Source organism: Pogona vitticeps, chromosome 2 (genome assembly GCF_051106095.1).
Source record: "Pogona vitticeps strain Pit_001003342236 chromosome 2, PviZW2.1, whole genome shotgun sequence".
Classification (NCBI taxonomy): Eukaryota; Metazoa; Chordata; class Lepidosauria; order Squamata; family Agamidae; genus Pogona; species Pogona vitticeps.
The window spans coordinates 286,654,690-286,670,940 of NC_135784.1; the positions used below are offsets into that span (position 1 = coordinate 286,654,690).

Sequence of the window (16,251 nt, forward strand, 5' to 3'; positions counted from 1 at the left end):
ATACCTTTCCATAGTACAGTATTTCAGCTCTAATTACAGGATATTTGCTTATGTTTGCTTTTGGCCTCAGATTCAAAACCAAGAAGGTTAGCTATTTTACAGAGAACAGGGGCTTAATGTGTCACTTTTGTAATTCAGGTTGGTCACGTTTAATCCCTTACATAGGATAGTCCTCTGTTTGAAGGACTGTCAAGTTCAAGTGTGGATTTAAAATAAAATAAAATAAAATACTTTTTTTAAAAAAGGATAATAAGGATTGAGGTTGACCAACAACAGTTACATCTAGTCATCAAAATGAACAGCACACAAAGTTCACCAGGTCACAGTATCTCCAGTTATGGTAAAGTTTGGTAGACTATCACAAATTGTAATCCACCATGTCAGAGGAAGTGCAGAGTCCATTCATTGTGGCCTACCTGCTCTTGGGCCTTTGTTTTTTGCATTTCAAGGCATCCTGCAAAAAAAACAACCACAACCTGTGGTCTTTTGAGTCGATGATGGATTGATACACTACGTTAATTTTGGAGACAACAAATTAGATTTAGACAAGACTGGGAGGCACCTGGTTTCTAATAATTTGGTTCTGTAGCTTGCCTTTGGGTGCTTTCAAGCAGTCACTCTTGCCTAGTCTTATCTACCATGCATAGTAGGTTTTTTTTGTGAGACTGCAGAATGTTAACACCGTGTTAACATTTGTAAAGGGTGGGCAGGTTACAGTGTGACAAAGATGTGGCAATCCCACAAAACAGGGATCAGAAACACCGGGGTATCATACCATGGACAAAACCTATAATATTGTGAGCTGTGGATTGTTTATTTAAAGTTTCTCCTCCAGGCAGCTGTGATTTAGTACATATCACTGAAGAAACTTGTGTTAGCTTTCCTCCCCCTCCCCCATGGCTATTTTACTTTACTTTTCATTAATAACATATAAAAAGAGTCAATTTAAAAATCATAGAATGGTGATACAAAGGCCTTCTTTTGCTAGAATGTTTTAGTCTGTTCAACTGCTTCCACTTTACTCATTAAAGACACTGTTAAAACAGGAAAAAAATTAAAGAACTGTTAAGTAACAATGTGAAGGATTTGTAAAAAGATGACATAAGCCTGAAAAACTTCATGGTGAAGATTTACTTTCACATGCAGATTTGTACCTAGTTAATATAACATATGTACTTAAGAGAGATATTTCCTGAAATAGCACAATAGAACACGTGCAGAGCCAAGTTCCAGCTTCAGCACTGCCTGTCCCAGCTGCTCCTTAGGCTACACACTCAGATCACTTACTTCCACGGGAAAGCTGTGCTAACACATGAACAGCCATCTATAGCAAACATGTAATGGCCTGGGGAGCAGCCAGGATCATTTCATAGGAAGCCATGTGGATAATTTATAGGTTTAGTCAGAGCTTGCAAATTAATTTCTTGAAACAGAATCATAGAATAATGGAACTGGAAGGGGCTTATAAGTCCAACCGCCTGCTCAGTGCAAAAATCCCAAGAATATATCTGACAGATTATTATTATTATTATTATTATTATTATTATTATTATTATTATTATTATTATTATTATTATTATTATTATTATTATTATTATTATTATAATAATAATAATAATAATAATAATAATAATAATAATAATAATAATAATAATAATAATAATAATAATAATAATAATAATAATAATAATAATAATAATAATAATAATAATAATAATAATAATAATAATAATATGCCATCAGGTAAATTCTGACTTCGTCGTCTAGTCGTTTAGTCATGTCCGACTCTTCGTGACCCCATGGACCAGAGCATGTGAGGCCCTCCTGGAGATGGGTCAAATTCATGTTGGTCGCTTCGATGACACTGTCCAACCATCTCATCCTCTGTCGTCCCCTTCTCCTCCTGCCTTCACACTTTCCTAACATCAGGGTCTTTTCCAGGGAGTCCTCTCTTCTCATGAGATGGCCAAAGTATTGGAGCCTCAGCTTCAGGATCTGTCCTTCCAGTGGGCACTCAGGCTTGATTTCCTTTAGAATTCATAGGTTTGTTCTCCTTGCAGTCCAGGGGACTCTCAAGAGCCTCCTCCAGCAACACAATTCAAAGGCATCAATTCTTTGGCGGTCTGCTTTCTTTATGGTCCATCTCTCACTTCCATACATCACTACAGGAAAAACATAGCTTTGACTATGTGGACTTTTGTTGGCAAGGTGATGTCTCTGCTTTTTAAGATGCTGTCAAGGTTTGTCATCGCTTTCCTCCCAAGAAACAGGCATCTTTTAATTTCGTGGCTGCTGTCTCCATCTGCAGTGATCATGGAGCCCAAGAAAGCCCTTCTTTGGGACTGGGATGTAGACTGATCTTTTCCAGTCCTCTGGCCACTGTTGAGTTATCCAAACTTGCTGACATATTGAATGTAGCACTTTAACAGTGTCATCTTTTAAGATTTTAAATAGTTCCACTGGAATGTCATCACCTCCACTGGCCTTGTTGTTAGACAAGCTTTCTTGACTTCACTCTCCAGGATGTCTGGCTCAAGGTCAGCAACCAAATTACCTGGGTTTTCTGGGATATCCAAATCTTTCTGGTATAATTCCGCTGTGGGCTAAACCGCAGAAGCCTGTGCTGCAGGGTCAGAAGACCAAGCAGTCGTAAGATCGAATCCACGCGACGGAGTGAGCGCCCGTTGCTTGTCCCAGCTCCTGCCAACCTAGCGGTTCGAAAGCATGCAAATGCGAGTAGATAAATAGGTACCATCTCGGTGGGAAGGTAAACAGCGTTCCGTGTCTAAATCACACTGGCCATGTGACCACGGAAAGATTGTCTTCGGACAAACGCTGGCTCTATGGCTTGAAGAGCGGGATGAGCGCCGCCCCCTAGAGTCGGACACGACTGGACAAAAATTGTCAAGGGGAACCTTTACCTTTACCTTTATTCTTGCCACCTGTTATTGATGTCTTCTGCTTCTGTTACGTCCCTCCCATTTTTGTCCTTTATCATGTCCATCTTTGCACAAAATGCTCCTCTAATATCTCCAATTTTCCTGAACAGATCTCTGGTTTTTCCTTTTCTGTTATTTTCCTCTATTTCTTTGCATTGTTCATTTAAGAAGGCCCTCTTGTCTCTCCTTGCTATTCTTTGGAAGTCTGCATTCAATTTTCTGTAACTTTCCCTATCTCTCTTGCATTTTGTTTCCCTTCTCTTCTCTGCTATTTCTAAAGCCTCATTGGACAGCCACTTTGCTTTCTTGCATTTCCTTTTCTTTGGGTTGGTTTTTGTTGCTGCCTCCTGTACAATGTTACGAGCCTCTATTCCAAAGTTCTTCAGGCACTCTGTCCACCAAATCTAGTTCCTTAAATCTGTTCTTTACTTCCACTGTGTATTCATAAGGGATTTGCTTTAGATTATACCTGAGTAGCCCAGTGGTTTTTCCTACTCTCTTCAGTTTAAGCTTGAATTTTGCTATGAGAAGCTGATGATCAGAACCGCAGTCAGCTCCAGGTCTTTTTTTTGCTGACTCTATAGAGCTTCTCCATCTTTGGCTGCAGAGAATATAATCAATCTGATTTCGATATTGCCCATCTGGTGATTTCCATGTATAGAGTCGCCTCTTGTGTTGTTGGAAGAGTGTTTGTGATGGCCAGCTTGTTCTCTTGACAAAACTCTATTAGCCTTTGCCCTGCTTCGTTCTGAACTCCAATGCCAAACTTCCCTGTTGTTCCTTTTATCTCTTGGCTCCCTACTTTAGCATTCCAGTCCCCTAGAATGAGAAGAACATCTTTCTTTGGTGTCAGTTCTAGAAGGTGTTGTAAATCTTCATAAAATTGTTCAATTTCAGTCTCCTCAGCAATGGTGGTTGGTGCATAATCTTGGATTATTGTGATGTTGAAAGGTCTGCCTTGGATTCGTATTGACATCATTCTATCATTTTTGAGATTGTAACCCATTGCAGCTTTTCCCACTCTTTTGTTGACAATGAGGGCTACTCCATTCCTTCTATGGGATTCTTGCCCACAATAGTAGATATGATAATCATCTGAGTTGAATTCACCCATTCCTGTCCATTTTAGTTCACTGATGCCCAGGATGTCGATGTTTATTCTTGCCATCTCCTGTTTGACCACCTCCAGCTTCCCGAGGTTCACAGATCTTACATTCCAGGTTCCTATGCAGTATTTTTCTTTGCAGCATTGGACTTTCTTTTCACTTCCAGGCATGTCTTAGATTCTGACTTAAAGAGTGACCCTTTTCAAGGTTTTCCAAGTAGAGAATACTCAGAAGTGATTTACCATGCCCTTCTTTTGAGGACATCTTGGGACTGTGCAGCTTTTCCAAGGCCACACAGACTGGCTCTTCCCCCAGAGGCATACTGGGGAATTGAACTCCCAACCTCTGGCTCCACAGCCAGATACCTAAACCACTAACCTGTCCAGCCTGTGATGTCCTCTACATCTGGAAATAATAACCTTTGAACTGCAGAGCTGGATGCTGAAGCCTCACCACTAAGTCAGATGGCACGGTGCAGCTTGCCCAAGGCAACAGAGGCTGGCTCTACTCATGAGGCAAAGTGGGGAACTGAACTTCCCACCTCTGGCTCTGCAGCCAGATACTTAAACCACTGAGCTATCTAGCCAGCTATCTGACAGATGGCTGTCTAATATTTAGGATCTCCAGCCAATGGCCCACCTACCCAAACAGTTTCTTTGTTCCCTTGCCCACTCACTATCCTTGTGCTTTTTCTTTCTCATGGAGATAAGCACCCTTTTTTCTCCTCCCACCCCTAGGTGCTTTTTCCTTTCCTTACACCCACCACTTCCTCAAGCTGCTTTTTCTTTTCCCCTACTGGGGTGCCTTTTTATCTCTCTCTCCCTCTTCATCTCTCTCTCTCTCTCTCTCTCTCTCCTATGCAATGGGCACTATCTGGGTGGTTAACAGCCTACACACTGCCTCTTTCTTCATCCCCCCTTTTTCTGTCTTGCAATGTTCTGGGATTTTTTTGTCTGTTTCATTTTGGGAGGGTGTAACTGCAGCTTTGTTCTTCAGAACCCAACTCTGCACAGAGTTAAGAGAAAGAGAAGATCTTGCTGCCTGCTAAGGGGATAGAAGCAGAGTGAGCAGAAGGAAAGGCTCAATGAGAGAGAACCAGCATACAGTGTGAATACTCTTATTAGTATTTCTATGAAATGAAAATTAGGGAGAGGCCTTCAGGATACCGGGTAGATCCCCCAGGGAAGATTCATGGGAAAGCAGGGAGAAGATTGACACAAAATATGAAGGAATGGAAAAGCTGCAACCAGCACTGGGGTTTGGGACTAACCACACCAATAAAATTGCAGATCTTGAAAATATCCAAAGTATACTGTAATTTGCTGAATCAGGAAAAAGGAATGATTACACAACTTTTCAGGTAGTACTTAAGAACTACATGAAACACAAAGAATCAGCACCACCTAGCGCTTGTTGTTTGAATTAACAGAAACACAAAAGCTTTTTATTGAATGTCAGAGACCCAACATGCTTCCACACAAGATTTTATTGAATAATTGCCTTGCTTCATAAACAGAATTTTACAAGGGGTCCAGATGATGTCTCTCCCCCTTTTCACTGAGAGAGAGTGAGAGTGTGTGTAACATAATGGATTGAACCTTTTCTTCTATTTTTTGTGGTAAAGCTTTCCTGTAGTCACTTAACTTAAAAAAGCAATTTAGCATCAACTTCATCATTAAAATCCCCCCTTTCCATCTTAAATTTAATTGAATTAGATTTGGGGCTTCATTAACAGTTAACTAAATTGTTAACTCTTTCCTACTAGCTATCTCTGCTCTGCTCTTAGGCAACACAAATAGAATCAGAATGATTCACCTGTAACTGCAAAGAGCAGGTGCCAATACAAAAGAACAGGTGTCGCTACCTGCCCTCAGGTCTTTACATACATGGAAACACTTAGTCCCAGAACAAAAGGCAGAAAAGAACAGCAACCCTGTTTTACTGTGTTGTTTCTTCGCAAGAGGCAGGAGTGTGTGCAGTTTTATTGTCTACAGCCACTAGCCTGACACTGTTTAACTAAACTCTCATATTCCCCCAAACCTCAAACTGTCACCACATTGTTCCCAAAACCGGTTAAGATTCCTTCTTACATGTCAAGGCTGCAGTTAGGTGTCCCATGGTTTACAAAAATTCAAGCACTTCAAACACGGAAATGTGAACCTAAGGGCACAATCAGCTATACACTACCCACATAATAAACAACTGCCATTCTTTTAAGGACAAAGAAATCCGTATTTCCTCACAGTGCACACACAAAAAACATAGGTTTTTATTCCTGTGTTTATCCTATTTGACAAAAGCAGTGAGTCACTTGCTATCAATTAATCTGTGGAACTTTAAGAGCCTCTAGCACCGCAAAGGGAACTGTCCACATTAAAATATTTATATTGTAGTGAATCTGCACGACTGGTGGACCCCAATTTCTTATCAAAAGCTATTACTTATTTAGCCTTGGGCTAAGGCTCAGGGTAAGCTGTGTTATTTGGATACTATCTCGATCAGGAATGAGCACATGTGGTTTTCCAGATTTTTTTTTTTTTTGGGCTTAGAACTCCCATCGATTTTAGCCAGTGTTGCCATGGTATGGGATTATGGGAGCTGCAGTCCCAAAATATCTGGAGATCGATAGCTCTATCTATCTGTGAGATTATTTTCATCATTTATTGGGCTATGTATGTAAAAATACAGAGCCATGTACTGTATATGGCTCTGTATGGAAAAATTAAAACAAATTAAGAAAATTTTATCTTGAGGGCTGCACAATCCAGGGAGACATATATTGTGTTTCCCCAAAAATAAGACAGGGTCTTATTTTAATTTCTGCTCCCAAAAATTCATTAGGCTTATTTTCAGGGGTTGTTTTGTTTTTTTCATGTACAATCATCTGTTATTTGTTTTTTAGTTATTAAGTCATGTCCGACTCTTCGTGACCCCATGGACCAGAGCACGCCAGACCCTCCTGTCTTCCACTGCCTCCCAGAGTTTGGTCAAATTCATGTTGGTAGCTTCGATGACACTGTCCAACCATGATGTATAATCATCTGTACTTATTCAAATACAGTCATGCCATCTTCTGGTTGCTGCACAATGCTGCACAATGGTGGAGAGTGGGGTTTCACTTAATTGGGGTTTATTTTGGGGGTAGGGCTTATATTAGGAGCATCCTGAAAAATCATACTAGGGCTTATTTTCAGTTAGGTCTTAATTTCTGGGAAACAGGGTAGTTCAGTTTTGCTGTTTTTGTTGTGTGCCACCACATTGCTTCTGACTCTTGGTGACCCTATGAATCAGTGGTCTTGTGGTTAACAGACCAGCTCAGTTTCTGCATACTGAGGGATGTGACTTCCTTTATTGAGTTCGTGCATCTCATCCTCTTTTCCTGCTGCCTTCAATACTGGTGAGCATATTGTCTTTTCCAGTGAATCTGGAGCTCTCGTGATGTGCCCAAAGTACAATAACTTCAGTTTAGTTATTTTTATTTCTAGGGGGCTAATTTGTCTTTTTGGCACATATCTGTAAAGCTCTCCTCACCACATTTCAAGTGAATCAATTTCTTCCTGACAGCTTTTTTTCACCGTCTAACTTTCACATCCATATATAGAAATATCTTTGTTAGATTTCCTTTGCCTTCGTCTCTGTAACACATTCTTAAACTTCAGGATCTTTTCTCGTTTCTTCATAGCTGCCCTTCCAAATCTCCATCTTCTTCCAATTTCTTGGCTGAAATCACCATTTGGATTGATGATTGAAAAATTGATAATTTATTGAACAATTTCTTCCTTGTCAGTGTTAAAGATAAAGTTATGTAAATCTTCTGTAGAAATGATTTCTGTATTTTTAATATTGAACTGTGGGGAGTCATTTGAAATCATCACTGCTTCCTGCCAGTAACATAATGTCATCCCATAATTTAAATTATTGATTTGTCTTCAATTTTCACTCCTCCTTCATCAGAATCCAATCCAGCTTTCTGTGTGATATATGCTGCTCACCGACTAAACAGACTGGAAGATAAAATACACTTTTCTGGAACCTTTGCATAGTGGAGGCTTATATCTCTCACATTCTATTTTAATACAAGTACTTGTACAGAGTATGTTATGCATTAGGACATTCAAAAATCTGAGGCACATCCATTTCCTTTAGGATGATCCATAGCTTTTCATGATCTACACACCAACTAGTTTACTGTAACCTATAAAGCATATTTTTCCTCCTGAAATTCTTTGGTATGCGGTGATAGCCAACATGCATTTGCAATATAATCTCTAGTTTCTCTTCCTTTTCTAAATCCAGCTGGAACACTGAGTATTTCTCAGTATGTATATGATAAGTCTTTGCTGCAAAATCTTGAGCATCACTTTGAATGCATGGAAAATTAATGCAATGATCTTACAGTTACTGTACTCTTCCATCTCTCCTTTCTTGGGATTAAAACACATATTGCATGTTTCCAGTCTGTGGACCATTGTTTTATTTTCCACACTTGGTGGCATATTCTTGTTAGGAATTGATAGACTCAGCTTCTGCAGCTTGGACTAGTTCTATAGATATCCCATTTACTCCTGGTGATTTATTTCTTCCAGTTGCTTTAGAAACAGCTTTAATTTTACTTTCTAAAATCATAGGTTCTTCATCAAAGGATTCTTCTTTGAAGGACTCTGCCATTCTTGCACTGTTGGATTTTTGGTGTCATGAAGGAGAACTATTTGCAAGGCATTTTGCCTCAGATACCTAACACATTTATGTATTATGTACTTTAGCTTTTGGAGAGAACATGGAGCACTGCCTGCTGTCTGTTTCAAGCAATAAAATGTCTTGGGCTGGCCCTGCTCTTTTTAGTACTCCAAATGGATGTACATGCAAAGCCAAATCAACATTTCACATCTGAGGCACAAAATCAAATTCTCCTCAGTCAGGATATAATATTTAATTACAAACTTGATAAATTGTTGTCACTAATCTGCTGCCAGAAGCAACCTATTTCACTGCCAAATGTTAGGCGAAGTGAAATAGGCCCTCTACTGTGTGCTGATGAGAGTGTTGGACTGGGACTTGGGAAATCTAGTTGGTCAAGTCTGCACTGAGCTATGGATTGACTAGGGAAACTTGACCAATTACTCTCTCTGTTACGACAAACTAGGGAAGGTTTACATTTACCTTGAAGATACTTGTTCACAGCTTGGATATACTCCTGGATCCAACCTGGATGCCCAGCCTAGCCCAGGTTTCAGCAATGCCAAGAATGCATTTGCAGGTTAAAACGAATGCACCAGCTGTGCCCGTTCCTGGATATGTCTGATCTGGACATGCATACACATGCCTGAGTTACATCCTGTCTGGATTATGTTCCAAGTGAACCCTACATGGGTCTGCCTTTGAAGAACATTTGGAATCTTCAGCTGGCCCAAAATGCTGTGGCCAGATTTTTAACCAGGACAAATGACAAAGGGCATACAATTCTCTTAGCAGGACAACTTATTGGTTCCTAGTCTGTTTCTGGACATAATTCCACATATTGCATTAGAGCTGTTTATGGCTTACAAAGCACTGTTCAACAGGCTCACCGAAATACTATGGAAATATCCAGTGTGGTGTAATGGATAGAATGACAGACCTGGCACTCTGGAGACCAAAGTTTGAATCCCCACTTGGCCATGAAAGTTCACTGAGGGAGTAGAACTGGTAAAAGCACTCCTTAAATGTATCTTACTTACCTTGAAAGTCCTATAAGGTTTGCTATAAGTCAGTTCCAACTTGCCGGCACATAACAACTACAAATGAGATAAGGCAATGGTTGGAGAAGTGTGAAACTGACTGATTAATCATAAAACACCACAGAAATCTCAAATACATTGGTCACCTGTCACCTAATAAGGCATGCAAAGTGCTGATAGTTGTAGCTAATAATTTAAGGAAAATGAGAAAAGATGTACAGGACGATGAAGAACTTGTAATACAGTATTTGCTTTGGATGCGGCACCCGTCAAGGTTTAAAGTGGCTGCATTGGAAGTCAGGATAACCACGAGGTTCTCCAACTTAACTGTAATTACTATTTCTAGCGTACATGTTTTGAGGGCGCTTTGTGTCTCAGGCGTGGCAGAAAGGCAGCCCAGAAATAAAAAAAAATACAGTATATAAATCTTAGGGCTTGACAAGTTCTTTTCACCTTGAATGTATCCAAGTGCAGGCCTTTAGAGGGGCGACCTCCCCATCCACACTCGCACTCTGAAACGCCACCCGAGGTCTAAGGAGGGAAAGCGTCATCTGTTAGAAAGCAAAGCGTCCGGCCCCAACCCCCTCTTCCGCGCTTCTGTGCCCGCCACCGCGTTTCTTGGCGCTGTTGCTAACGGCTCTACCCGCGCGGCCCTTCGGCAACGCGGGAGGAGGGGACTCGATCTTGTGCTGCCGGAGCGGGGTTTTGCCCGCGATCGGCGGCCTCCCAAGAGCAAACCCGCAAAGAGAGGAAGAGTCGGTAGCTAGCTAGGGGGTTGGAACCCCGCGGCGGGCGAACGTTGAGCGCAGCAACGTTCCAACGAAGGGAACCTCCTTTCGTCACAAGACCGGACAGCCAATCAGGCGGCAGGACAAGGGATTCCCGCTCCACTTGCCGCTGGTTCTGTCTCTTTAAATGATTCCATCGCAGACCGGCTTGCAGTGGGCTCGGGAAATCGGCTATAACGCAGCGGGAGGTTTCCCGGCTCCCTGTGGAGTAGGGGAACAGGAGTGAATCGAGACCGGGGAATATATACGATACCTCCACTTCAAGTGGGGGCATTACAGGAAAGCAGCAAGCCAAACTAGAGTTTCCAGTTACAGTATCTGGAAATATCCACTCTTCGCATTCTAAGGGGAGGGATTCCGTCTAGTGGGGGTGGGTGGGTGGCTCATCAGAAAATAGAGAAGAGAACAATTATATAACAAGTTCTCAGCAGAGATGGAGTGGAAGTTAGAAAAATCTGCAACACGCAAGGTCAAGACGGATGAAGCAACGTTGTGGGTAAATGTACGGTCCTCTTGCCACATACATCACCGCAGCTCAGCTCATCTTTGCTTTGGGGTTTCTTCTTCTTTGTTTTTGACAACTTGGTAAAGTTGAGTGGGCTGGAGCATGCTGAAAGGGGCAGTCCAGAACAATGACTTTTCTAAGCTCTGCTTTTTAACAGAAACTTAAATGGGTTATTTGTTACCTGGAATCTGACGAAATAAATTAAAACTTCAAAAATTGAAGTGTCAGTGTTTTCCATAGTATTTGAGAATTATCTTCATTCAATAGAGTGTGGCTTATTTCTGAATAAATATCTGTCAAAATCACTCCTGGGATCTGGATTGAAAGAAATAAGAGCAATGCAGAAAACTATTTTGATGGTGTGTGTGTCAGTCCTTTAAAAAAGATAAAGAAATAATTGCCATCCTAGAAAATTTTAAAAAGAGTGGGTGGAAGGGTCCTACCTATAGGTAAAATTATTAGATTGCAGCATGGATACAGTTATTTCTCTTCTCTAATACCTCTGAGCTTGTTAGGTTGGGACACTTATCTGTGTAACATTACAGATATGTTTTCCCTTCTGAGAAAGCCTGATATGATGATGGAAAGACTGAACGTTCAGCACATCTGAATAAATATAAAACCTGGTTTGTAATGAAGTAATAGAGAACAGATATTTGTGTGGTTTAGATTAGAGACCTGAATGTTAACCATGTCCTTCTACTGTATATATGTTTGTTTTAAAGGAGAAAATAATGAAAACACTTGGGAGAGACCTCAGATGGATCAGACAACAGCGTTCACAGACACTTCCTAAGGTAACTCTTTGTGGAACTGCAAAAGTGACTGTTGTGAACTTTTCTTGGCAAATCTTTATGTTCATTCCATGAAAAAGTACTTCCTGTTCTCGGTCTCAGCCTTTCCCCAGGTTGGTGTCTTTTTGATGTGCTAGGCCTCAGTTCCTGTCCTCTTCATCCAGTGTGGCCATGCTAAGCTGACAAGGGACTGTAGCTGGATGCATTCACTGAAGGGTTCCAGACTGGGGAAGGCTACTATAAGCAATACAGTGGTGCCTCGCTAGACAGTTACCCCGCATGACAGTTTTTTTGCTAGACATTGATTTTTGCGATCGCTATAGCGATTCACAAAACAGTGATTCCTATGGGGGAATTTCACTGGACAATGTTTGGTCCCTGCTTCGCAAACCAATTTTTGCTAGATGACGATTTGCTTTTTGCTAGATGATGATTTCGCTAAACAGCGAGTTCAGTGGAATGGATTATCATCGTCTAGCGAGGCACCACTGGTATGTTGAAAGTAAAGGTACCTGTGAAAACAGATGTAGAACTGATTGTGTTTCTTGAGATAGAAAGTGCTGATTTACAATTTAAGTATGCTTATTTATTATTAACTTATAAGTCAATTTATAATGTATAGATGCAATATTAGGTTGCAACTGGGAAGAAGCACCAGAGGTAGCACCAGAGGTGAGTGCAGGAATGTGTCGCTCTGGCAGTGCACTACTAGCTGGCTGTTTGAATACTTGCATTGTTACAGCTGCTGGTTGCACTCCACACTGATGCATTCCAAAACACGGCAACAGCAATGTGTGCCCCCTCCTGGACACTGCAGGTATGCCATCCTAACGTGAGACGGTCCATGCTGTTTGCTTCCCAGGTGGATTGGGCGGTCAGAACCAAATAGCTTGACTAATGAAAGGATTTTAATTGCTAAATGTGCAATCATCGGGCACTAGAAATGTAATTCTTCACCAAACTATGAAAAACAGGTTGAAGAAATATTAATGTGAGAACAGCAGTCAGAGGTGAAGAGATCTGGAAAAACATGGCACGCTGAGGTGGGTTCTTGCAGCTCTTACCTGGATCAGCCTAGATGCCACTTGGACCATATCAGAGCAGGGTGTCAATGGGACAGATGTAGCCTAAATGAGTTTAGGATTGCAGCCTAATCGGATGGGTATGAAAGAGCTTGTTTATAATGGTTTCATTACTTTTTCTTTTATAAGATGCTATTTTATACAAGAGGTTCTGCAATATTTTCTGCCTCCAGCAATGGTCAACCTCATGCTTGGTGGAGCTAGTTGCAGAAGGACTCAGTGATATATATTTTCCAGAGCCTGGAAAACTCTCTTTGCTGGACTCCCAGAACTTGCCAGCCAACTTGGCTAAAAATGGGTGATTGTCAAGAAAGAAATACTGTACCATGAAGTTGTGTGTGTGTGTGTGGTGGAATGGCAGTGTATTGTTAGCTGGCTGATTATCTGAATGACACCAGCTGACATTCGGCTGCCAGCCTACGGCACATATTTTGATCGTCGTACCAGCAGGAGGATTTGTCTAGCAAGGCTTTCAAGAACACACTCATGCTTTTCAACTGCTGGAGACTACTGAGCTTCACAACATTCTTCAGGCGTATTTGTTTAACACAACACTAAAAAAGATGAATAAAGGTTTTGTATGTCTGGATTCAATCACCTGCTCAAATAGTTCCATGAACTAAGATAATCTTTCCTTTCAACTCTAATTTTAAAGAATCAAGCATATATATATTATGAAGGGTTGCATATTAAAAATAAACCCATTTTTATGTATGTACAATATTGGGTAAATGTTAATATTGCTATCATCCACAGTTCTGCTTTAAACACTGTGTTCCTGCTTCATTTCACTTTTATACCGGACAGCCATAGGAACAAGGCTCTTATTAGTCAGAAGGTTTCCAATTGTTTCAATTGCTAATGTTTATTATTGCCTGTAATGCCTTGCACTCGAGCACGTTCCTTTGATTCTGTAATTGACTATTGTAGATCTCTGTGTGTAGTGGTTTGGCAGTGTACTCTTAGTTAGCTGTTGTACATACACCAGCAACTAAATACACTTCCACATTATTGCATGCGTTTGCATCAGTTTTAGGCAAATACCTTAGATGTCTCTCTATAGGACAGCATCACAATAGCCCTCACTGAGTCAGTAGGAATGGGTAACACATGATATGCAGTCCGCAAAGAGTTGATTTTTGCCCCCCCCCCTCTACTGTGGTCACTGATTCATCTCTTGTTATATCACTGCACTGAGAGCACAGGTGACACAGTGAACCGCATAGCTCCTTTAAAGCACTAACTTTTCTTGCCTATAAAAGTATCCTGAGAGATGCTCTGCTCCACAGTCTCATGAGAGGCTGTTCTCACACTTTAGCCACGGTGAAAAACTGCTTCCAAACTTTGGGCAGTAGCAGCCAATCACCCCATCCTACTGAAAGACATAAAGCAGATGCAAGGCCCTGGTATATACTCTGCTGTGTCTGAAGCTTGGAGAAAAATTGCACTACATGGTAACCTTTATATCTGCTTGAACCTGTGGCTTTTGTGCCTTTATTCCCACACTCGCCAGTGTTGCCTAGTTTTTGACTCATTCGTTCCAAACTGGCTTGTCTACTAAAGTACATTTATTTCTGGTTGATGAAAGGACAAATAGGAATGGCTTTGGGGCCTCTCTGCCAACACTGTAGCAGAGGAAATACAGAAACGTTCGAATTATACTTCTTTTGATCTTGCTGTGCAAGGGTTCCCAAACTTGGGTCTCCAGCAGTTATTGGACTTCAGTAGCCAATATTGGCAACGGTCAGAAATATTCTGGGAATTGTTGGTCAACTGCTCAAGAGTTCAGTAGTTTAGGTAGCTGGTTGGGAGTTTGATTTCTTGCTGTACTTCCTTTACAGGAGCTGGATTTGGGGATCTGTATGGTCCCTTCCAGCTCTGCAGTTCTAAGATGATGATGATAGCCAACAATATCCAGGACCCAAGACTGGGAACAATTGCTATAATGGGTGCAGTATCCAAGGGAGCATTTAAAAAATAAAGTGTATTTAAGACCTCTGGAAGATGCATGTGAAGTCTGTTGCAGTCTTGGATTAGATGTCGGGGCTCACAATTCTTAGCCATGAGCCCATGGCCCTCCAGATGCAGCTGAACCACAAACACCATCATCCTTGATATTTGGCCATACTGGCAAGGACTGATGAGTGTTGGAATGCAGAAAGTTTTGGAGGTCTGATTTCCTATAGAATATTTCATACGGTGGATTTTTTTAAAATGCTACACAGACCACATTGTAATAGCAAGATGTTATACGGCCTTTCTCTCAACATTAAGACATGGCCCTGAACAACTGTAGCCTCCTATTTTTTTCAAACAGTATGGTTTAGAAAAATATTCAAAATACTCTGATTACTGCATATTTAAATCTATTTGTATAGGACATCGTTGACATGGGACGGCTGAACAGCAGGCACACACTGAATCTGGATAATCATGAGTTTCCTGTAAGTGAGGTCTGGAAATGGGGGAATTCTTTTGTGCAGGAGTCATAATATATTATGAACCATGTTGATAATATCCTAATTTCAAGACACAGTAGAAAAATACTATTATGTTTTGTATTACTTCAGCAGAGACAGAGAGGGGACCTCAATAGTGGCCAAACATGCTGTATCTGGATGTAGTCTTTAAAGATCACATGCCCTTATGGTGGGCTATGTAAGCATGAAAGTAGGGCTTACAAGATGGCTGGGTTCACTAGGAGTGTTTTGTTGTAACCAATCACTTCCAAGTTTAAAAAAATTGCTAAATTTGGATTTCACTGGTGAGAGTCAAAATGAAGGAGGTGCCGCTGGCGATATTAGTGGAGTGGGAGCTAATCCCAAACATTGTGAATCAAACCACCTCATACCTTGTGGTAGCATCCAGTTCTTTTTCCTGGTCACACTAGAGCTGAGGTGGGTACCTGTGGCCCACCAACATTTTTAGAACTGACGTTCTCATAATCCTTCAGAGCTAATGAGAGTTGCAGGCCAAACACTTCTTGAGGGCCACAGTTGCCAACCCCCGCAATGAAGTGTGACAAAATATAAACTCATTTATATTGTATGCAAGTGAGATCTGAAGCAAATGCTTTCTTTTCTAAGATCTGTCATTTCCCCCCTTTCCAGTTTTTCATCCCCCCCCAAATAGTTAGCATTCATGAATCATGTTCAACTCTCAGAGAATTACTTTATAGTTCCTTACCATTTTTTAAAAAATAATTTTTTTTGCTTCAAAATATGGGGTGGGAGGTTCCTTAAATCTGCTGATTCTCTTTTGTGACGATGTGAAAATTTGCCTAGATAGAGATCCACATAAGTGGATGCTACCGTTTATCC

The 16,251-nt window shown here is 41.0% G+C and overlaps 1 protein-coding gene and 1 long non-coding RNA gene across 3 annotated transcripts in view; both read left to right on the plus strand.

The window, feature by feature from the left end:
- Positions 1-3,502: 3,502 nt before the first annotated feature.
- Positions 3,503-7,024, plus strand: LOC144586345 (uncharacterized). The gene is made up of 2 exons (XR_013541125.1): positions 3,503-4,728; positions 4,783-7,024. It is a non-coding gene; the product is annotated as an uncharacterized LOC144586345 (long non-coding RNA).
- Positions 7,025-12,201: 5,177 nt separating this feature from the next.
- Positions 12,202-16,251, plus strand: part of CDC20B (cell division cycle 20B) — a 49,013-nt gene continuing 44,963 nt past the window's right edge. For both annotated transcript variants that reach the window (XM_078384432.1, XM_072992764.2), the window contains exon 1: positions 12,202-15,375. In XM_078384432.1, the coding sequence (XP_078240558.1) occupies positions 15,322-15,375 (54 nt within the window). In that variant the 5' untranslated portion in view covers positions 12,202-15,321. The remainder of the gene's footprint in view (positions 15,376-16,251) is intronic.